Source organism: Rousettus aegyptiacus, unplaced genomic scaffold (assembly GCF_014176215.1).
Source record: "Rousettus aegyptiacus isolate mRouAeg1 unplaced genomic scaffold, mRouAeg1.p scaffold_m13_p_1, whole genome shotgun sequence".
In the NCBI taxonomy this organism is placed as follows: Eukaryota; Metazoa; Chordata; class Mammalia; order Chiroptera; family Pteropodidae; genus Rousettus; species Rousettus aegyptiacus.
The window spans coordinates 45831119-45854767 of record NW_023416284.1 but is presented as its reverse complement, the minus strand read 5'-3'; the positions used below and the strand labels follow the sequence as shown (position 1 = coordinate 45854767).

The following is a 23649-nucleotide window of genomic DNA, read 5'->3' as shown; positions in this document are numbered from 1 at the left end:
AAATGTATTAAGTTCCATATCAGTGTTGGGGAAAGGAGAATTTTCTTCCAGACTCAACTTGAACTGTATGAGGACCAGCTCAGAGTCTTGAGGAAAGAGGATGCCTTCGGGTACAGGGGACTATCAAGTGCAACTGTGGCAGTTTGAGTCTTGGGCCCTGAGACATCCCTAGTCCTTGAAGAAACGGGTCAGAGAGCCTTTGACCCACTCCTTTTCAAGACATTATTTCAGAAGGAGGGTGCTTAAGGTTTTAAGGTGGGTTTATGGTAGCTTTCCATCATAAAGCTGCTCTCGATTCACTGAAAGGTGAAGATGAAACTAGGAAAAAGATAATTCTTAGGCTTCCATGAATGACAGTCATGACTATCTTGGGAGTCCTTTTATTTTGGTGGTCACCGGGGTCTTTTTTTTTTTTTTTTTTAATTGACAATATTAGTTTCAAGTATACAGCATAGTGGTTAGACATTTATATAATTTATGAATTGATCCCCTCTGATCAGTACCCACCTGGAACTTACATCGTTATTACAATATTGTTGACTATAGTCTCCATGTTGTACTTTACATTTCCCTATTTTGTGACTACCAATTTACTTAATCCCTTCCACTCACCAGGGCTTTTATGTCCTCATTTGTAAAATGACTGATCTGATTTGATGGTTCCCCTGTAATTCTCACTAGTGTATCCACCACCTAGGTTTTTTTCCTAATGCAGCCACTAATCGTGCATGACTGTTTTAATTAGAATCAAAATTTAGTTCCTCAGTAAATCTAGACACATTCTAAAGTGTCAGCAGCCAACGTGGTTACTGTCTGCTGTATTGAACAGTACAGATACATATAGAAGAAGATGTCTGTTTCAGAAAGGCCTATTGGACAGTGCTGATCTAGACACGTAAGACCTGGTATGTAGTGGCTGCTTTATAAACAGTTGCATGAATGGTCCTCTGGACTGTACGTTGTTGCTAGTAAGAGTTTTGGTTTCCACTCGCCCCTGTCCCCTTTCTGGCCAGCAAAGTTGTAGGAACTTAGAGTGGAGTCTGGGTCCACATAGTGGAGGATATAATCTTCAGGCTTTGGAGAAGACAAGATGTATCTGGGTTACAGCCAACTTTAAGTTCCCGAGGTTCACCTTGAGCTGGCTTGACTGCTCTCTAGCTGCAACCAGACATGGTAGCCCCTAGAGGATGGAGCAGGGGACCGGATAGATGGGCATGCTGTACTGATCTGGGGTACATTGACTCCAAGGTTCAAGCTTCACCGTTCAAAGCATGAGGGAACCACACCCCATCTTTAATTGATCCAGAGTTAGCTTTTCACCACAGGAGAAGGTGAGCGGGTGAAGGGAACTTGAGAAAACAGAGAGAGAGATGTGCTGGGGCTCCAGTTCTTCCAGGGGGTCAGTTATAGGAGCCTCCTGTGTAGGGAGATAATCTATGTTGGAGGGTAAGTAACCTTCATGGGTAGGAAGGTAGTCCACAGGGACGACCGTAATGGAGCTGGTTGGTTTTACTGCCTTTGAGTGAGGATCCCTGCTCTCCAGCACCTTATACAGATCCACTAGTCCTGTCTCCATTGTGAGAGCTCTTGGAGGTGGTGGACTTGAGACACTGTCTTCCTCAGAAGTATAGTGATCTTGGACTCGTCCCTTTTCTGGCCAGATGGAATGAAGGGGATGTCTGAAGACTGGAGTCACTTGAAAGACTTCATCGATGACCAGAGGCTCAGGTTCTTCAGAAGTGGGCCAGTCCATGGGCAGCTGCATTTTCTGAGAAGAGGGAGAGGCTCATGTGGCTATGTTAGGTAACCTGACAACACACTTCTCCAGAGTTCCAAAAGACCTCACACCCTGCACTGCCTAGTCAGCTTGAGGTGGGACACTGAGCCCTTGACTTTGTGAGTTAAAGAAGTAGTTAACATTGTTATGGAGGCAGACAGGAGCCATGGACTCCTCGACCCTCAGCCAGTGAGTGATTCACTACCCTGCTCAACCTTCAACCAGACTTTGGCAAGTCAAACTATACTAGCTGCTTTTCCTTGAGGACAGAGGGCACACTGGTTGCAAAGGAAAGGCTGAGCTTGTCTCTGGGGAAGGAGACAGAGTAACTTTAAAAGGGTCATGCTAGAGCAGAATCCTGAGATATTTTCTAGATAAAGTTGGGGGCAGAGAGGACTGGTCTATTCTGTAACCTGCTAGTTCTTAGGAAAGCAAGGCTTTGGAAATTGGACGAGGTCATGTGTTAAAGGGACTTTTAAAGGATAAAAAGGATTAACTATTGAAAGGTTATAAGAAGGGTAATGTCTTCATCAGTTCTGCTCTTAGACACTGGAATAACTTCTTTGGAAGCAATTTTCATCCTTTTTTCCCTATACTTAATTTTTTCTGTTACTTCTCTTGCCTGCTTTCTCAGCAGCACATCAGTTGCCAGGTCTTCAATGTCATCTCTCTCCTTTCCAAACTTACTGCTGATTCCTGAGTCAAGCACCAAGCACTTTATTAACACTTAATGGGCTTTATTGGGCTCTCCTTACATCTTGGAAATGATCTTTCACACTGGTCTTTATAAAGCAAAGCTCCAAAGCCTTTAACAACTCAGGCTTACATATTCAGTAAAGCTTCCAGCCCTTAGCCTGACAGTTTCCTGCACCTTCTACCTCCCCATGTTTTCATTCAGAAACTCAGGCACACACTATCCTGGTCCTAACTAAACACCTTTTTCTCGGTGCCACCACCATGCTTGTTTCCACCACCAGCCTCCACCTGCTTTTGTTTGCTGCACCACCCCCTGCTTGACACCGTCTTCTCATGAAGCCTCTAATGACTGTTCCTCACTACAGCAGCAAAGACAGGGCAACCCCAACAACTAGTCCCAACTCTGACACCACATCTTGAGAAAACCTCTCTGGCCTTCAGTTGCCTCATCTGTCAAATGCCAAGTTGTGCATGAGTGATTGGCTGATATCCCCTCCCTTGCCTCCTTGCCTTGAGCGTGAGAAGTTTCCAAAAAGTGAATGATGATGCTGTTTTAGGGCAGACTTCCGCAAAGGGCCCTGACAAGCTAGAGAGTATGTATGTATTTCTCTGGGGGACCTACTCTTCCGATTGCTGCCCAAACCAGTCCTGGCACGTTTGTGTGGCTTGCAACACAGAGGAAAGCACAGCTGCCAGAGCACTGCTGTCACAGATGTAGGAAAGATTGCACAGGGTGTGGAAATGGCTCCTTATCACAAGACAAGGTGTTTACTCTGCCTTCTTGAAAGCTTTGGCAGTATTGATAAAGGCCGTTCCACAGAGCTTTTAGAAAGCAGGCCCCCCTATCTGATAAGTCCGTGGGCAAGGCTTCTTAGACCACTGTTCCCTCAGCTACCTCACGGACACATTTTTAAGCTTTTACAAACTCAGAATGGATGACATTAATGGTGATGATGCCCTTTATGATTTGGTCTTTTCCTACAGAGCCTTAAGACGTGTTTTTTTTTTTTTTTTTTTTTTTTTTCCCTACTCACAGCTTAAGAAATGGAAGGGAGATTTAAGACCTGAGGACTGAAAACATGTTTTGTTGGAGAAATATTATCGTGGCTTCAGCCTACCAAGAGAGCCATCTTCACAGTCTGGTCACTTCAAGGGTCAAGAAATAGGGTTCTGAGGCTGCCTCGCGGCCTTTGTTGCAGATGCTGTGTTTAAGTTAAATTTTTTTTCTAATTCACTAGTTATTTTTGCAAAATAATATGCACAGTTTTGTGAGAAAACTTAAAAGTTCAAAAGAAATTAACAATGAAAATTAAATGGCCCTCAAATTTCCATTAAATAACCCTCTCCCCAAAGGCAACTACAATTAGTTTCATATGTAGCCTTTCAGAAAAATCCTCTTCACATGCAAAAATGTGTATATGTGTATATAAAATCTCCCTCCTTATACAAATAAGAATACACTTTAGACAATTGTTACAAACTGCTTTTTTTTTTTTACTTTTAAATATCTCGGAGATTTTTAGGCACATATAGATCCTTTTTTCTTAATAGTTGCATAATATCCTGTTGTTCGGATATACTCAAATGTTTAACCTGCTCCCCTGGTGGCAGTTTATATTGTGCCTAATTTTTGGATTTTATTTATAATGTTGCAATGATCATGTTTATTCTATTCAGCTTTAGGTTTGTGTATGGCATCTGTGGCTTTTCTTGTGTTCTTTTCTCTAACCTTTTGTCTTAGCATTTTTTCTAGGCTTTTTATGGGCCCTTATCATGCCCAGGCAGAGGCAAATGGAGCTCATGATGCCAAAGCTACTAGCTTGGAAGCCAGGTGTCTGTGACTGACCCAGAGCTGCCTTCCACTGTGCTATTTCAGGATTTTAGGGCAAGGAACTGTGGAATCTTAGCATTGGAAGGGTGAGATCTTAAAGCTTAGCTGGTTCAACAACTAGTACTTGAACCCCCTCTAAACTAGCAGTGGTGTCCTTACAGAGTGCATTCCCACAGGTCATCACAATACTGCCACTAAGTGAGGGCCCTGTGTGTGAACACCTCTTTAGTCTATTCAGCTTGGAGGTGCTGACTTTTAGACTCCCCTCATACCTGTGCTTAAAGATCTTTTAGAATGTATAGTACAATGGTAGCCAGCACATTCTACTGTTATGTGAATTCAGGAACCACCATTTATTAGCTGACTAACATTGGGCAAGTTACTTAGTCCTCTGTACCTCAGTTTCCTCATCTGAAAAATGGTAATGATAGTACAACTTAATGGCATATATAAAGTAATATATATCACATGCATGTATAAACAAATAATAAATACCATATATACAACTAGATCATGTAGGTACATGTAAAAAAAAATTCAAAATACATACACACATATATTTATATAAGCTACTGTTACTACTGTTCTCGCTGCTATAACTTAACAGGGACAAAACTCTTCAACAGAGAGAAGAGACGTCAAATATGCGTCTTCCTGGGAAGAGAGTGAGTCATCTTTGCTTGTATGACTATGTGCTTTCCATGGCATCTTACTTAATCCTCACAACCGTATACCTGGGAGATAATGTTGATTCCTATTTTACTGAGGGTGAAATAGGGTTCAGATATCAGACAAATTGCCTGAAGGTCATCCACATAGTAAGTGGCAGAGGTGGAGTTTGCATCCAAACCTTGTTTCAAAGGCACTAAACTGCAATGACTTAAGTTCCTACTGAGGCAGACATGGCTGAGACCAGCTCTGAGCAGTGGCTGGTCCCACTGGCATCTGACCTGCAGAAAGGTGTGGATGATAGAATGCACTGGGTAATTGAGAAGAATCATGGAGTAGGGCTATAAGGTTTGAGAAAAGGAGTGTGGGGCTGCCAACTCTCCCAGCAATGGGAAGAGCACAGGCATACTACTTTCCTCCCCTTTGCTCTCTAAATGCAGTCTTGCTCCATATTCAGATGCCTTCAACTTCCAGACCTTCCACCAGAGATGGACCATCATGCTCACTGTGAGCTGTTCTTACCTCCTTAGATTGCACAGCAGCAGCTCCCTCACTTCCTTTACTCTAGCTCTCTCATCTGCCAGCTAAGCAGCCTCTCCTTTAAAACCTTTCCCATGCACAATGGAATGACTTACTGGCTTCCTGCCAAAACCAAAATAGTCTGGGCTCTATCTGTTCTATGCTCAGACAGGACTGGGAATGTCATGGTAAAGCTTCAATTCTCTTGAATTTGGATGAGTCAGTTCTCAGGCTAGTGCTCAGCAAATGGCAAAAATACTTGCTGTTTTATTTCTTTTGAAGTGATGTGAGGAGGGGAACATAAGGCATAGAGAAATGAAAAGCTATGAGTCTTTTAGTCTTTTGGTCATAAGCTTCAGAAAATTCATGTACCTGGAAGTGATGACTCAGACTATAACCTAGGCGTGAATGACTTCAGCTTCATAGGATCTAAGTACCCAGGTTTCTTCCCAGCTGCGATGGGAAACTCAGATTCACTGCTCTCTGGAACCCCATCAACTGACCACTGAGGCTTTATACCTTACCTCCACAATGGGATATTTCTTGGCCCAAGTGCTATTTGCTGGGTCTGGAATTTGTCCGCTACACCACTGAGGTCTGAGGGCTGAAAGGAGAACAAATACCCTATAGATAAAGAAAACATTGACATCTGGTTAGTTGTGTATGCGGTGGCATGGAAGCACAGGTTCTTAGTGCTGTGATTTCAGTGGAGGGGTTCAGTGTAGAGTTATGCAAATGAGTAAAATGTAAACACTGAAAAAGATGATTCATCATCCAAGGCTGGACTAGTTTTTTGTGAAGTTTGGATAGATGATAAAGAGTCGTGATGCAACCACTTAGGATTTGCTAAACAAACAATGGAACTTTCAGCTGTCACTATCCAACTTTGCAACTCTAATATATGCCCAGCATAGTGCTGGGATAGAACAGCAAACAAGAGGCCTACCCTTGGGGGCTTAGTATTTAGTTCATTACAATGTTTATAAGCAGTTTGTAATGACAGGTAAATTATTATGCTAAAAGAAAAAAGAAAGCTACAAATGATATAAATAGCTTCAACATAACCCATGTAAAAAAAATCTCCAAGAAAAATACCATAGAGAAATATCCAAACTGTTACCAAGTACTTGTGTTTTTCCTACATCTCTGTGTTTTTTAATGAATTTATGTTACTTTTATGATGTGGAAGGAAGAAATATCCTTAAGCTGTTATAAATGCATGTGCCTTAAATATTTTGGCTATATTTTAAAAATCAAGACTAATATGAAACATCTTTAAAAACTTTAATAAGCTTTGATGTTTAATAAGAATAGTAAGCTTCTGGGATATGTTTAGCCCTTTGAAGCAAGAGATAACGGCCATGAGACTAGGTTTTCTCCAAAGAAATGTGAGCGGAGGTATCTGTATAGATCGTTTAGTTGAGGACAGTGCCCAAGGAATGATGGGTCAATAAAATGGAAGAAAACTGGGTCCCTAAATGACTATGTGGAGCAGAGTTACCAACCAACCTGGATGACTTACCTCAGGACTCATATGGGAGAGAAATAAACTATTTTATTAAAGCCACTAAAATTTGGGGCTTCTTTTTTTCTTTCTTTTTTTTTTAAACAGCAGAAGCCTCGACCCCAACTGATACTATTTCCTTGAAGAGAATGCATGTGATCCTAGTTAACTCTTTTTTTAAGTTAAACTTTTTCAAAATCTCACTAAAGAGAGCTCCGCTTTGAAGTACCTATCACACATGGGAGCTTAAATAAATGTAAAGCCTTTCAGACAAGTTCAATGACTAGTAGGATGACTTTGAGCTAGTTTTATTTTTACCTCTTCTCTTACTTTATGCAACATCTGAAGAAAACTTTGTATTGCATAACTATCTCATTAAAAAGTTCTCTTAATACAAGTTTAAAGAAATTTTAGAAAATATAGCTAAATAAAACTAAAATCACCTATGATTTTATTCCCTGATATAACTGCCAGTAATATTTTGTCGTATATTCATGGGGCGGAGAGTGTTAAGTGCCATCTCATACATATTTTCCCCCTTCTTAGGAAGAGGACCCTAATTTATTGCAATAACAATGAGCCCAGCTTTAAGACCATAATTTTAAACCTCACTGCCTCACCAAGTTCTGGCCAAAGAGATGTAAACAAAAGTATCCTGTGTGACTTCTTCATGTGAAGTAATCTGAAATGGAAGTGTGGGCACCTTTTCCCAGTAGTTGTAGAATGCAGGCATGATGGCTGTAATTCCTGCAGCCATTGGACCATGAGGTGAAATTGATGGAAGCCAATGTCAGGATAGTGGAGCAGAAAGATAAAGAACCTAGGTCCCTGATGACTGTGGAGCTACTACACCAGCCCTTCATCTGAGTTTACTTCCCTTACCTGGGTGAGAAACTGTTCAACTAGTTTAAGTCATATTATTTAGGCTTTTTAAGTTACAATCAAATTTAATGATAACATAATATTTTGTATGTGTGTATGCAGTATTTTTAAAAAACAAGTACATGTTTTTCAAGCTGCTTTTAAAATGTACTATAGAAAATATACAATTATTTTTCTATATCTTTAATGGATGCATAATATTGCTATACAGTATGAGACATACTGAGATTTAGTTAATCCCATGTAATTGGGCATTTAGGTGGTTTCATATTGTTTTCCTTTTATGAACAATATTTCAGTGAACATATTTGCCACAGAATATCTGCACACACTTATGATAGAATAGATTTCTACTTAGGAATTACTAGGGCAATGGTAGAATACTTTTAAACATTTAACATAATTTACTGTCACCTGTAAAAGAATAAATTTAATCTGCCACAGCAATTATGAATGTCATTTCTTTGACTCATAGCAACAGCTATTAACATGAAACACACACACACACACACTGGCAGGTGTAACCAACTCACTTTTGCCGGAAGTAACACATTGAGAAAATGCCCAGCATGATAGTAGCAATGCAAACGCTTGGTGCCACGATTGTGCTCCAATTGGCTTTACCTGAAAAGACAGCAAACCCTGTGACTGAGTTATCTTCAATGAACATTTCAAAATACTAACTGTTGTGTGAGCCCTCTGGACCCTACCCACAGCTCCTGGGTAGCTGGTCGCAGGAACCAGGCTAATTAATTTTTGTTCATTCAGTTAGGGAGAAGGGGCCCTAAGTGGGCCAATTCTATAGTTCTGGAAGGAGTTCCAGCCCTACAAGGGCTGCTTCCTTTAATGAGCAGAAGGAAAGGGGATGTGGTATACAAAGCACTGGTTGTGAACTAGAAGCCCTGAATTCTAGCACTGGACTTTCCACTGACTAATATGATCTGTGGACCTCACATTCTTGATCTACAGAAGGTGAATGATATCTGCCTTGCAAATTGTTGTGAAGATTAGAGATGGTGTGTTTAAAGCACATGGCCATGTAGGAGGCCCTTGTGAAATAGCAGCTAGTAATTTTACCAAACCAACCATTGGATAAGCCTTCTAGGGTCTTTGAAATTGTTTTGATTTCTTCCTATTTACTATGTTTCGGAATTATTCATTTATTCACCCAGTATCCATTATTAAACATGTATCAGGCCATATTAGGTGCCCAGATACAAAGATGAATAGGGCATGGGCTCTGCTATCTTCAGAAATGAATGTAGCCCAGGAAATAGATGTGTAAACATGTAAACAACAGTAAAAACATACATGTAAAACATATAAAGGCATATATGAGGTACTGTAGCAGACAACAGCATGGGAAACGGTCTTATGAGCAGCTCAAGAAAGTTTCCCAAAAGGAATGTTAGAAGCTTAGAGCTGAATGGATAGGAGCTGGGTAAGTGGACAAGTTAGGGAAGCAAAGACTAGAACTGTGCTAATAATTGAAAGGTGGGATACAGCACAACACTTTCACAGAACTACAGATACTATTGTTTTTGAATATGAATGAGTGTGGTAGAGGACAAAGCTGGATGGATGAACAGATCAGGTCATGCCAGGCCTGGTAATGAAGCAGTTTGAATTCTAGCTTGATGGTTCTTGGGGAATCACCGATGAGTTGCAACAAGAGGTGGAATGGCAGCTTCAGGTGTCCTGCAGAAAGATTCTTCTGATAGAGAGAAGAACAGGTTTGTGGGGGAAGGTGTACAGGGGGGACTAGGAGACAGAGACCGTCTAGACCCAGTGAAAGGTGTGTTACCAAGCTGAAAGAGGGAGTTAACACAGCAGGCTTGTTACCACCCCATACAATCAGCACAATGCTGACATTTCTTCAGCATCTGCCTTCCTTCCTGAGCAGATGGAACAAGTCTGGAGTGCAAGTAGAAAGCTGCTGAGTTCTTAATTCAATTAATTGCTCACAAGTTAACTTTCATGGGAGTAGCTGGGAGATGAGAAGAGGGCTTTTCAGTTTTCCCTGTGGAGAAGTCTCTGGCACAGGACAAGAGTCTTGAATGACCAACTTGATACTCCATGTTATAAAGAAAGGACAGCTTGTTTTATGCTTGGAAAAATGCAAACGGGTGCCGTCAGAACAGTGTAACTTAGCTGGTGGAAGCCTATGAGAACAGGGTCACTTCTTCATACACTCAAATTTAACTTAAGTAATTCAAATCTCAGTTTGATCTGTAGTTCTACTTGTCACCTCTATGACCCTGGGCAATCTTTCTGTACCTTACACTTGTAAAAAGTCATCCTAATCCCTGATTCCTGTATTCATTTCATATTGAGTACCTGGTAGTGTAACCAGGTACGGTCATGTACCTGGCACTTTACATGGTTGTGGTCAGGAATAAATGAGTAAAAGTATGTATTGTGTGGGTTGAATGTGGTCCTTCCCCTTCTCCCCTCAGTTCATATGTTGAAGTCCTAACCACCAGCACCTCAGAACGTGACCTTGTTTGGAAATAGGGTCATTGTAAATGTAATTAGTTAAGATGAGGTCAGACTAAAGTAGGGCGGCCTCTAATCCAAAATGACTGGTGTCCTTATGAAAAGGGGAAATCTGAACACAGAGATATGCACCAGGAAAACTCAATGTGAAGATGAAGTCAGAGATCTACAAGCCAAGGAATGCCAAAGATTTCCACCAGATGCAAGGCGAGAGGCATGAAACAGCCTCTCATTACCCTCAGAAGACACCCACTCTGTTGACACCTTGATCTTGGGTTTACAGCCTCCAAAACTGTGAGAAAATAAATTTCTATTGTTTAAGCCACTCAGTTTGTAATACTTTGTTACAGGAGCCCCAGCAAACGAATATAGTATACAAAGCACTTAACACAGGGGTACATAATAACTATTTGATGTGCAATAGCTGCTATTGTTATTGTGGAGATAATTCTCATCATTCATTAAACAGACATTTAATGAACAAGTACTATGTCCTGGGCACCATTCTAGACTTTGAAGATAAACAGATTCCAGTCCCTGCCTATTGGATTTAGAGTTTTGAATATGGGTCAAATGTAATACTTCATAAAGGAAATATGGGGGTGTGTTTAGGATGGCTTCCTGGAGGAAGAATCAATTACTCTGAGTTTTGAAAAATGAGAAGACACTGTCTCCAGGCAGTCAATGACAGGATAGGGAAGTCCATTTAGAGGAAACAAGTACAAAGCTGTAGCAGCAAAAAAGTAATGAGTGAATGAATTAAAGAAAATCTGATAACCTCTATGCCAGAGGCAGTGGGAGTATACACCTGTGTTAGAATCCAGGGTGGACCCTCCATCTCTAAAGTTGTTTCTTACTTTGCATACAAAATTCTTTCTCATTTCCTTGGGGGCTTTCGCCAGCAGCTGTCAGAGCTGTCATCCACAGGACATAGGTGACTCTGGGTTGTAGGCTGTTTATTGAATGTGAATTTGGAGAGACCCCATAGGGAATTTCTGAAAGGAAGATGAAGACAAAGATAAAGATAAGGCACATATTAAAGGATATATTTGAATGTAGGCTTTTACTCATTTTTATTTGTTAATGCTTCATTTAATTTGAAAGAGAAAAGTACATTACTGTTTAAAACAATCTTAATTCATTAGTATTTAACACTTTAGTAGACTCTAGACACTCATTTATGGAGGCCTCACTTCACAGCACATCAGAAGAATTAAATATTTTTCCTGTGGTAAAATTGTTTGAAAGAATTTTTATCATTTTGCTTTTGAAATTATTTAGCTGTAGTTAACTCTTTTTATTTCCTATGACTATAACGTTTCTAGCATTTAACAGGTATATTTGAGAAGTCTTGGGGTGGAAATTAAATGTACAAACAGTTTTCAATGGAATTTTTAAGAAAGCTAAGTTTAGCAATTAATGAAATAGATATTTAAGCAATATTTATTAATTTTAATTTTCTACTTTTTTGTAGGCTCTGACTACTGGGCTTAGTGGGCTTAACATGATGATCTGCTACAATCTGACATAAAATCTAAAATGCAGAACAATGGTACTTAAGATTAGATTTATTTTGGCAGTTTAAGCCTAAATTATCAGTTCCTTATGCTCTCAACACCCCTGCAGATTCTCAGCAGGGAAGATTTTGTTTTTTGAGCAATGCACTGATTTTTTTTCTACTCCAAGAAACATGAGGGTCGGTAGTCCTCAGTAAAAAGACAAACGTCTCCTCCAGTGATCTGCTGGATGTGAGCTTGAGTGACCTCTCAAAAGCTGTGTGTGTGTGTGTGTGTGTGGTGGGGGGAGACTATAAAGACAAGGTCAGAACTACAGCAGGAGTAGTCAGTCTCTGGCTTGCTCAGCAGACTTGCACCTGTGCTAGTGATCAAAGTGGAAACTAGAACTCAGCACTTTGTGCCTCAACATCATTTACTGGCTCATGAACCCCAAGGCCAGTCAGATGATGCCCATTTCCTGAATTTATTTCAACAGTTACAAATATTTATTGAGTCTCTGCTCTGCACAAGACACCAAGTATACAAAGGTACCGTATTTGCCTCAAAGACTTCACATCTAGTGGAGAAAACAGACTCCTTATCCTTCCCACCCCTGCTTTCTGTGGGTGACCAGCAAGGTGGAGCCCTGTAATATCATATCCACTCCACCCAAAGGGGCTGAGGTCTGAGCAGATCATTTAAGAGCTGTGACTATCAGAGCAATTTCTGTATTTTACATCCTGTTGAGAAAGTAGTGTGGAAAATTCCCAAGCCTACTATAACCTGATAAAATTGCTTCCACAGACTTAAGCCATATGATTAAACTAGAAAATCTCTTATTCCTGAGGCAGGAGATTAAAAAATTAATTTTGGAGAGAGCTTCTGCTCATCTTGTGGCAGCAAGGCATCAGTGAACATCAGAGTAGACTGTGTGACTGTGTCCGGGCATCCTTGGCTCCGGGAGTGAAATGCGATGTCAGAACAGAAGGGAAGGGATTTCAACAGTTTGCTGGTCCAAAAAGTTTATAAACGCACTTACACACACACACACACACACACACACACGTATATTCGAAGAATAAAAGTGGAAATTCGACGGGAGAAGCAGTAAGGAGGGTGACGGTGTCAGCAGTTTGGTTGGCAAAATAGGTTGAGTTGAGTAATGGAGAAAAAAGCTATACAGGAAATACTGGTTCTGCTGCCTTGGTCTGGGCTGTGATCTCAGGAACAGATAAGGGGGGGCATTCAGTCCTTGGCCATGTGATACTTTAGGTTCAGGGTTGTTAAAGGACAAAGGCACCAGTTTAGGAAGATGTGACAGTTGCCAATCACCTGACAGGCAATAGGTAAGAAGGCCAAGTGGTATCAGGCAAAATAGCTGCATCGTTACTGAAAATTAGTTTTTCCCTAACAATCTACATGGGTTTGACAAAGTGTAGGGCAGTGATCAACAAATTATTCAACAAATACTGTTTTTATTAAGCACATTCTGTGTGCCTGGCTGTATTGTAAGCACAGCGGGGACAATGGTAACAAATTGCCACGGCACCTGCTGCGGGCAAAAACAGCCAAGCAGTGACAAAGTATAATGCATGCGCCAGTAGAGAAGGGCCCTTGCCATTGATGCACACAGCAGTACCAACAAATTTCCAGGAGAGGCCGTGTACCAGAATCACCTGTGTTATGCACTAAAATGCAGGTTCCTGGGCTCCATCCCAGTCTACACCTCTCTCCTCCTCCCCAGGCAGGGCTAGGTGCTCCCGCATGTGCCATCAGTACTGGGACCTGGCGGGCAGTGCCGCGAGACAGGTACGACAGCGTCCCTTCCTCCTTGGAACTCCATCCCCCTTTGCTCTCGTGACGCCTCTTTTTCCTGGTGTTTCTGCCCTCAACCTTCTGCCCCCTGTCACTCTCTACAAGCTGTACTTGTGAATTCACCTGTGATTTCTGGTGGCCAAAAGCAATAGATAGCTGTCAATCCTTGATTATAACAATTACATCACTTTTGTGTACTTTTCCATCTTCTTCAATAGATTGTGAGCTCTGTGAAAATATGGGAATGGGTCTCATTCATCTATAAGCGCTTAATGAATCAAAGGAAAATTTAATTGAAACCTGTATAAAATAGAACTTTGAATCGGTGCCTCCTTTTCTTTTAACTTATTTAAAAATACTCTTATATAGACTTCATTTTCATCAGATTTTTGGCAAAATAAGGTCGGTATTTTCTTCAACATCTGCAAGAGCAGCTTTAAGAACCAAATGGCCATGTTGGTCTGTCTGGGTGTAAACAGGCATCTCAGTTTAAGTGCTGCCAAAATGAAAATGGGGACAGGGAGCAAATTCCACATGAAGAATCCGAAATGGCTCACAAAGAGGTCAACCAATTTATCACCTTTTGAGGTGCTTTTCAGAACGGAATTACGCTGTCAGGCCCAGTGGGAAGCAGTTATGTTCAATGATACATTCCGTTTATCAATGGTGGATTAGTTGAATGAATGACAGTAAAGTCTTACAACGGAATACTAGAGCTGTTAAAAAGAATGAGGCAGATCCATATGGACTGATGTGGATAGACCTCCAGTATGTATTACTGAGAGAAAAAAGCAAGGTGCAGATCAGAATACAGACGACTATTCCAAATATATACTCATCTATGCATTAACTTTTTTTCTGGAAGAACACACAAAGAACTACTAACAGCCTAAGTATAAAGGAAGAGGTAATTTTGATTTTATATCTTACTGAACTATTTGAATGTTTTTACCAAAAGTCATAATTCAGAAAAGCAACACTACAGGCCTTCTAAGGTCAAGAGAAGGGACCAACTCCTAAAGTCTCCCAGGTAAAAATCACTCTTGCAGGCAGTATTCTGCACCCACATCTCCCAGTGGCTTTGTTACAGGCTTCTTGGACCTAGCTCTCCTGAAGGAACAAAAATGTTGCTTCTTTATGATAAATTCTCCTGAAAGAAAGAAAGCTTCCCTATGAAAGAAGGCAAAAGGAAAGCTGGAGGTAGAGGGGAGGGGAATCTGAATAAATCAAAGATTAGAACATCAAGTCTGGCAAGTGACTTGGAGCTGCTACATGAATGAGTGATCCCTAAAGCCATCTGAGATCATACTCCAGCCAAGATTTATTTTAATGGCTTTAGTCTTATAGAATAATTATAGGTCACAAGGAATTGTAGGTCACTTAAATTGTATTGCATTGTATCCATTTTGAGGAGAAAATAATATGCTGTGATAATATTTGCAAATGTGGGGACTCAAAAATCCTCCAAACACATTCCTTGCAAACCTCAAGGATCTAATAATAGGACTGAAGTGCCTTTATTGCTTTTTGAAATGTTGTCTCCTCCCCATATAAGTAAGTTCCTTGAGAGCCTAGTCCATTAGCTTCATTCCTTCAATTTGCCTGGCACATAACATATATTCGGTAACTGTGTGTTTAGATGTCTTTTATTTTTCTTCATTCAATTAATTTCACAGTATTTATTGAGCAGCTACTAAGTGTCAGGCATAGTACTAGCACTTTGTGTACGTATGCACATGCCTATGCTTGTGTTCTCCTGGCATCTGAACAGCAAAGGCCCCATGGCATTCGTTTCTCATACGTACCACAAAGTTGAGGCTGAGAACTGGAGTTCTGTTCCTTCCAGTATATCCGGTAATGGAGGATGCAGCCCATTTGCTCCTGGGCTGGGATTTCGTCCCACGAAATTAAAATACTCTCCTTTTCCTCTATGATGGCGTTAATGTGAGGGCCACTCACTGGTGCTATAAAATAGAACACAGGAGCCTTTTTGTCATCCTCCAACTCTAAATCATTAAACTAAAGTAAAATTTGGCAAAAGATCCCAAGACTCACCTTTGTGCTTAGAGTTACCCCGGATGGAGCTGCATCCTCCCTGGTCTCCTGACAATGCATGCACACGGATTTCATAACAGACGTAGGGTCTTATGTTCTCTGCAAGGTAAAAGGAGTTCTTATAACAGGTGTGGCATCACATGTGAGTCACTAAAGGAGCCATTTTAATAGCCGATACAGACACATTCAAGGCGTTCCTTGCCTCGCCTTAGTTTGAAGGTGGCTCAAGTACAATTTGGACTGAGGGTAAAGGGATGACCTAAGTTGCAAAATCTCAGTTATCCTATTTACCATGGCAGAAGCTTCTGGAAGTGACTGCTGCCAACTCCCAAATTCACCTAATGGTGAATAAATAATAAAATCTGAGTCCCCCCCCCCGCCACCCCCCACCCAGGGTCTTCATGATTAAGGAGACAAAGGCTATTTTAGTTCCAACAAGGATTTCAATATACTCGTACAGGCAGCTTTTGAAACAAAACTCTTTTCCAAGAAAAAAAGTTTTACTTCTATAAATAAATCATTTGCTGTTTACAGAAAAGTGAGGCTGGGGTTTTGCAAGGGTAGAACCTGGAAGGCTCTTCAATTCCATAGATGCTTATCAGGATCTGACAGGGCAGGATGACACATTCAGGTGTGACTAACCAGAGCATGCTCAGTGCAATCTGACCCCTTGTTCCTTCTCCTCTACTTCTCAACACCAGGTTCCAGTTAGACCTCAGCTGCTTCACAGCCTGGAAGATTTGGAAGATACCTGAGTATGGGAATGCTCCCTCCTAGCTTTTAAAGCACCACGCTGTGAAATGCTCTATCAATCAGGAAGTTTATTGGCGAGTCACTCTTCCCTGCCCAAACTCATTTACAGGATTTCTACTTCCTATAAAGAAAAGGCTCCTCTCTGAGATACTGACCATGATGTATCTTTAAATTTCCAATGAAAATTTAAAGGAAAAAGATAATCCTTACTAAGTAACTACAGTATCATATGGTCAAAGTAAGGGCTCCCTCCCATGTTATCTAATGCCCTGCCATAGGTGGGTCTGGTCCCCTTCCACTGACAGTGGATCAAGATTTAACATTTTCTTTTTTGAGAAGAGGAATTTTACATCACAGAATAATTTACTGAATCGTGCGTTTTACATGAAAACCCAATAGGCAGCATATAAAGCTGAAACACACAAACTGTTTTGTCAGAGAGACCATAAGGAGATAAGAACAAAGCCACTGGGTGAGTTACAATTTGTATTCATGAACCAAGTGAAAAGGAGAGAAGGATACAGTCAGCTTAGCCCAGTAATCCGAAGATTCTTCACGGGTGGCATCCAGACCCAGAAGCCCCAAGGGCATATCATAGTCCCCGGCTGTTCTGCCACTAGTCATGGAAGGGCCGAACCAACCACTATGCCACGTGGACTCATGGGAGTTCCAGATGAGCTCATGAAGCAAGTGCTTTCACTGCATTTTGCTGTGCAAAATGTAAGTTCAGGGGAGGAGCCTTGGGAACTGGTGCATCAGAGGCTTCTTGTGAACAGCCTATCCTTAGTGGAGTCTTAAGGACTCCTGTTTTACTGGCTAAGTCTTAAATGAACACTCCTTAATCATGTCTGCTCCCCACCTCAATTCCTTAGCCCTGCTGCCCAGTGGCTATAGCCCACACTCCTAAGATTTTCATTTTTTCTCCAGTCTGGCCCCAACTTCTGGCTCATTTCCCTCTGCTCCCATGCATACATATATACCTGGCACCCTTGGGCAGAGGCTCTGGTTCCATGTTTATAAACCAGCTCTTCGATGAATTTTCTACAGAAAACAATTTCATCTATTATATGTGGGAAAAGACTAACACTAAATGATCAGTAATGAGGAGTAACCATCGAGGAAGTATGAGAGAGCGTGCAGAAGAGGGGCTCAAGTAGCCGAGGCATCGAGACACGGCAGTGTCTACCTATTTATAAAAGGAGTGGCTCTATATGGTCAGGATCATTTTCATCCAAACAGGACAGGACTGATGATTTCTCGCCCAGGCCCCACCAACCTATAATCCTGGAGCTGGACTGTATTCTGGCTCACTCTAAAACACCCCACTCTGCCCCAGCCAGATGCTGGGGGTATGACAGTAATGAGTCATCTTACTGACGGGAGAGGGTCATTTTGAATTCATGATAACTGTGAATTACTTAATTTTTTTATGAGTTTATTTCAAGAATGTAAGATCAATGCAAACTAATAGCTAACCAAGTATTTTCAAGTAAGAGAATAACTTCAATTAATAAAGCTATTTCACTCACTATCATATTGATTTTATTCAAATGAATATTTCTAAAATGCTTAAACACATTTTAGTTTTCTAAATATGAAAAACATTCTCTCTTTTCATCTATTTTATAGTATTTGTGTAGAATTATGGAGTTTCTAAAAGGAAGGCACTGTACAGACTGCAGGGTTCAAACTATCTCGTAAGGGTAAATCCTCGTTTATAGTAAGCACTTACAATTTTGCAGCCGTTTAGAGTTCACTAAATGTCTTTTCTATCCACTGTTTCATCTGATTTGATGGGCATAACAGCCCTAAAGGAAAATTGGTTCTACTGCAACAATTCTAGGGACAATCAATTGTCCTATTAGAGACCGTAACAGGTGAGGATAATTCTTTGTCAAAACTGAACTGACATCTGCTTTCTTCTAGTTTCAATGCAGAGGCCTTGTTTTTATCCTCCAGGACGACAAAGAGCACATACTCTTTCTTAAGTGCATGTCAAAGCCAGCAACAGCCATCAAACCACCCCACCCCTACCTAGAATTCTTTTCCACAGGTTACGTGCTTTCCACATTAAAAGTTCCAGAACCCCAGCGACGTGCTTACTTCCCTCTGTTTCTCACTGGGCAGTATTCTCTTTAAGTGTAGTGATTAAAATCGAACACAACCCACTTGTCTGAGCAGCTAGACTATGAAAGAGGCACACAGTCAAGGACCAGCTCATGTATTATCATGTGGTGTGCTCTGTTTATTTCATTTTAGCTCTATTACATATAATAATTTAGCTCTGTTACATATAATAACGATGATAGCTAAATTGTCAAACACTTAAAGTGTGTTAAGCACTGTTCAAATGTTTTTTTTTCCCTATATTAATTCAGTTAGTTCTTACAATAACCCAATGAGTTAGATAATATCATAATCTCCATTTCATAGACAGGGAAACCACAGCAGAGAGAAGTTAAGTAATCTGCCCTAGATCACACGATCTAGTAAGTGATGGAACCAGAACTCAAACCCAGACAGTCTGGTTGCTGAACCAGCACTTTTAACCATGATGCTGAACTTAACAATGACACTAAGTTCTGCCCAATCATTTTAATATGTTTTCAGATGCTTTCAATAACTCGATTGTAACCACTGACAGATCTGGAATTTGAGGATTAGAGGCACCAATCATCATATAGATGATTCTGGATTTATTATCACACAAAAAATAAGTAGCAGAATTGGGAATGAAGTTCAGGTTTCCTCACCTATGATTGGGCATGATAGCTCTTGCTGCACATGATCGTTTTAAAAATTAAATGGACTTCTAAATGTAAGGTGCCCATCACACTGACTGGTTGCTACTTGGCTCTCAGCCATGCTCATTCGGTTTATTCATTCACCTTACATGGCACTGTGCCGGGCACATAAATGTTCTATAAATGCTAGAGGTTTTAGCCAACTGCCTGGTCTATAGCTGCAGTGTTGTATTTTGAGGTGCTGTCCTGATGGACCCTAGGTCATCACTACCCTTCTTCTCATGTAGCTACCCATAATTGAAGGCAGGGTTTTGGGTTACTGCCTGCAATTTCCTCAACCAATGTGAATTTAGTAACCGCCCAGAAGGAAGGCGAGCAATTAAATACCGGAAATCAAAGCAGACACGTTGTGGGGGGAGCTCCGCAGCCAGTTCAGAGCGGGCTGCATGACGACCTCTGAGTGGAGAGCCCTCCACTCCACCACGTACTCCTGGACGGCAGAGGCAGCTCTTCTGGGAGGATCCCAAGTCACCATAATGTTGTTCTCACCCTCTGAGTTTGCAGAGACCTGGCCAGGAGTCAGCAGACCTTTATGGGTGAAAAGGGGGAGGGACGAAAACAAACCACAGCGGATAAAGATCTAAAACACAACGACTCATCCTAGCAAAGTTTTAGGAAGAATCAATTTCTCTTTAAGAACTTCGGGTTCACAGATTTAAGTTGATCCTACTTCTCAGTTCTTGGAGAACCGGCATCGTCAGCTCATGCAGGGACCCTATGTAGTGTTATTTGTTCACTTTCCATTTCTGTGTCCCCGGAGGTACCAACTCTAGTGAATGTAATATGTATCCTTCTAAACCACCTTCTATATGTTTAGACATATATGTATCCTTGAAAATTAATGTGGCTTTGTGCTTGTGTATTGTATTTTCATGAACTGCTTTGGGAGTAAATCGAATGCTTTTTCTAACTTTTTTTTCACTGAACATTATGTTTCTAGGATATAGCTCTCCTGCTGCTATATGTAAATTCAGCTCATTCCTTTAGACTGCTGCCTCAACCCCTTCTTTGTCTAGTCTCCAAGTGACAAGCAGGAGATTCTCTCCAACCTTTTACTAATGTGGATGAAAAGGGGTGCTGTAATAAATCATAAATTCTCAACTGGGCAGGTCATGGTGGATAGTCACGCCCCAGATCGAAAACTTCTTAAGCGAAAGATTTTGAGCAAGCCCTGCTCATTATTCTTGTGCATCTAGGCTAACACACCTCTGAGATGCCAGGATTAAGAACCTTTGATGGCATAACCACCCTTAAGAAAGCCCATAATCTTCTAATCCGGTTCTCGCCTTGTTTTCTCCATCTTCGTGTAACCTTCCTTACATTCCTTCCTTAATTTCAAATGCATAAAAGAAGCTGCAAAACTTATTTTCAGGAGCATCTGAGATCTTGCTGCCTGGCTTGTGTCATCAGTTTGGCTCAAATAAACTCATAAAAATTCTCTACAGGTTTGGACTTTCTTACATTGACACTAACACAAACAGGAATGTAATGAATACTCTCTTGTATGTCCTCATGGGTGCCTGTGCAAGAGTGTCTCTGGCTATATATGTACAGAATTGCTCAATTATAGAATAAATTCATATAGTCACTAAATACGACCAGATTGATCTCTAAAATAGCCAATCAGTGACAATCCAAGAAAAGCCTGAGAGTTCTTATTTCCCCACCAACACTTGGTATTTTCTGACTTTCTAATTTTTGACAATCTGGTACGTACAAAGTGGTATTTTAACTGTGGCTTTATTTTCATTTTCGGATTTCTTATGAGACTGAGTTTCTCTTCATATATTACTAGTCATGTGACTTTTTCTTTCTGTGAACTGCCTGTTCATATACTTCGTTCATTTTTTTTTTTCTGAGTTTCCTTTCTTCTCTCTGATTCGCAGAAATAGCTTTTATGTTCTAGGTATTAATCACTTGTCAGTATTCAACACTAAAAATATTTTATTCCAATTTTTCACCTAATAACTTTGATAACTTTATGATGTATTCGTTGCACATAAATACTTACTTTGATGTAGATAAATCTATGGTTTGTGCAGTTCGAGTCTTGTTTATGAAAGAAATCCTTCCATCCTGGGTTCACGAAGATACTTAACCACACTTTCTCTTATTGGCTTTTGGTTTTACCTTTCAGATTTAAGTTTTTAATCTAAATGCAGCTGAAGGGTTTTTTTAAGGAAATAAATTTTACTACTTTTTTCCACACAGTGAGTCAATTTTTCCAAGTGTGATACCGTCCCTAACATAACCCACGTTCCATGTATATCACTGGATTTGTGTCTGGGTCAGATTCTTCACCAGAACACACTGTTCACATTACTGGGCTTTGCATGTCTGACTTTTGGGTGGGGAAAATCCCCTTCTCATTTTGCTCTTTTTTTTTTCAAAATGGTCTTAGATATTCATAAAACTTTCTTCTTCCGTGTAGCTTTTAGAATCAGTTTATCCCTCCCAAATTCCAGCTGGTATTTTTTTTTTTTTTTTTTTTGCTAGAATAAGTTAAATTCATAGTTTATTTCAGGGAGAACTGATGCTGCTAAATGTTAAATATTCCATTCATAAACATGCCATTTCATTGAAATTATTCAGCTCTCCTTTTATATCTTTTAATGGAGTTTAAAAATTCCTCCTTAAAGTTTTCATGAATTCTTTGTTAGGTTAATTTCCAGACACTTTACACTTTCAGTTTGCTATATAAGTGGCATCTGATTTTCTACTGCTTTTTCTATTATTAATTTATGTGTGTTATTCTTATTTCTGGCAAACTTGCTAATCTCTCTAATTGGTTCTAATAATTTTTCTACTGCTCTTGTTGAATTCTCCATGTAATAATCTTATTAGCTGCACAGTTAAAAGATCTCTTCCATCCAACCTTTAAGTCTTTTAATTTTTTTGTTTTTATCTTGTTGCTCATTTAAAAGAGAATGTGCCTATATATCTTTACTAAATTATGTTTGCTGCATGTTTTTGCTAGAAAGTCTTAAAAAATAAAAGTTTTTTAAATGCATAGTTTCCATATAGGTTATAGTTTTATGAAATACTATTTAATACAAACTTAAAAACTAAATCTTTTTCTACATTTGTTAAGAATGTGTCCCTTTTTTTCCTCTCAGTATTAATGCGATGTATTACATTGATGTATTTTTCTGATATGCTCCATCTTTATATTCTTAGAATCAATCCTGCTTGATCATTCTGCATTGTTTTTATTTTTATTTTTGCAGAGGCTTTTAAAAAACAGACTTTTTCGTGCAGTTTTAGGGGTACAGCAAAATGAGCAGAAGGCCCAGAGGTTTTCCATGTAACCCCTGTCCACCCTCTACTGCCCCCCCAACCTCCCTGAATACCAACATCATGCTCCAGAGGGGCACATTCTGTAAGATTCTTGATAAGTGTTTTCAAGTATTCTTTTCTCTTTTATTTACTTTATTCTCTTACTGGGATTCCTTTTAGGTGGTTGTCATTACTTCTCTTTCAATTTTTTCAGTGTTTTAAGTTTTCTCATTTTCCAACTACTTTTCTCGTTTTTCTGCCTTTAGGAAGAGTTTCTCATCCAATCTTCTACTCACTCATTCGATCTTCTGATGAGTCCTTTCTGCTATCCAGCCTAATGGCTGAGTTCTTTATTTCAACAATTAACCTTTTTATTCTGGGACTACTCTTCATGGGGGAGTGGAGCTGCTTTTCTCTTTTATAACTGCCAGGCTCATGGGGTGGATGGCAAGAGAAATCTCAAGGGCCAGCCAGCTCGCAGACACTCTTTGCTTTCATCTTCCCTCCCCAGTTAGGTTCCAGGGCTTCTTAGAAGATGCTCTGCCCTGCTCTCAGGACTTCCCTGACTCATAGTAGAAACACCCAGACGACGACTGTATCAGAGCAACATGGGCAAGAAAAAGGAGTGCAACCAGAAAGTGCTATTTCCTCCCTCTGTCTTTATCACTATTCCCCATTGCACAGGCACTTAGCCATCCTGTGCCAGGCATCCTTAGGACTGGGCTTGTGGTGAGAGCCTGTCACCTATGTATTGGCTATCAAGAACTAAAATTCTACAGCCGCATTTCCTTTATTTTCATTTGCCTTGATATCTGATGTCTTGGCTATGCCAGGAACTTTTTTTTTGAATGAAACGCATTTATTCGGTAAATATTTATTGAGCACCTATGGTTCATAATACGCTTTTCAGATGATGGGCTAAAACAGCCAACAAGCTTTCCTAACCACTGCTTTCTCTGGAATTAACCAAGCCAATCAATGTGGCATTGCCCTGCCTTTGAGTCACCACACTTGCCAGGAGCCAGCCTGGATTTCCTCCCCCGTGATGTCTGCCAGGGCTTGTTCTCTCCTTCAGA

The 23649-nt window shown here is 40.4% G+C and overlaps 1 protein-coding gene across 7 annotated transcripts in view; it reads right to left on the bottom strand.

The window, feature by feature from the left end:
* Positions 1–203: 203 nt before the first annotated feature.
* IL12RB2 (interleukin 12 receptor subunit beta 2) overlaps positions 204–23649 on the bottom strand; it is a 69709-nt gene continuing 46263 nt past the window's right edge. For all 7 annotated transcript variants that reach the window (XM_036235089.1, XM_036235085.1, XM_036235092.1 and 4 more), the window contains 7 exons: positions 19625–19825; positions 15741–15839; positions 15491–15649; positions 11232–11369; positions 8412–8502; positions 6017–6116; positions 204–1768 (listed from right to left, as the gene is read on the bottom strand). In XM_036235089.1, coding sequence (XP_036090982.1) covers positions 1265–1768; positions 6017–6116; positions 8412–8502; positions 11232–11369; positions 15491–15649; positions 15741–15839; positions 19625–19825 — 1292 coding nt within the window. In that variant the 3' untranslated portion in view covers positions 204–1264. The remainder of the gene's footprint in view (positions 1769–6016; positions 6117–8411; positions 8503–11231; positions 11370–15490; positions 15650–15740; positions 15840–19624; positions 19826–23649) is intronic.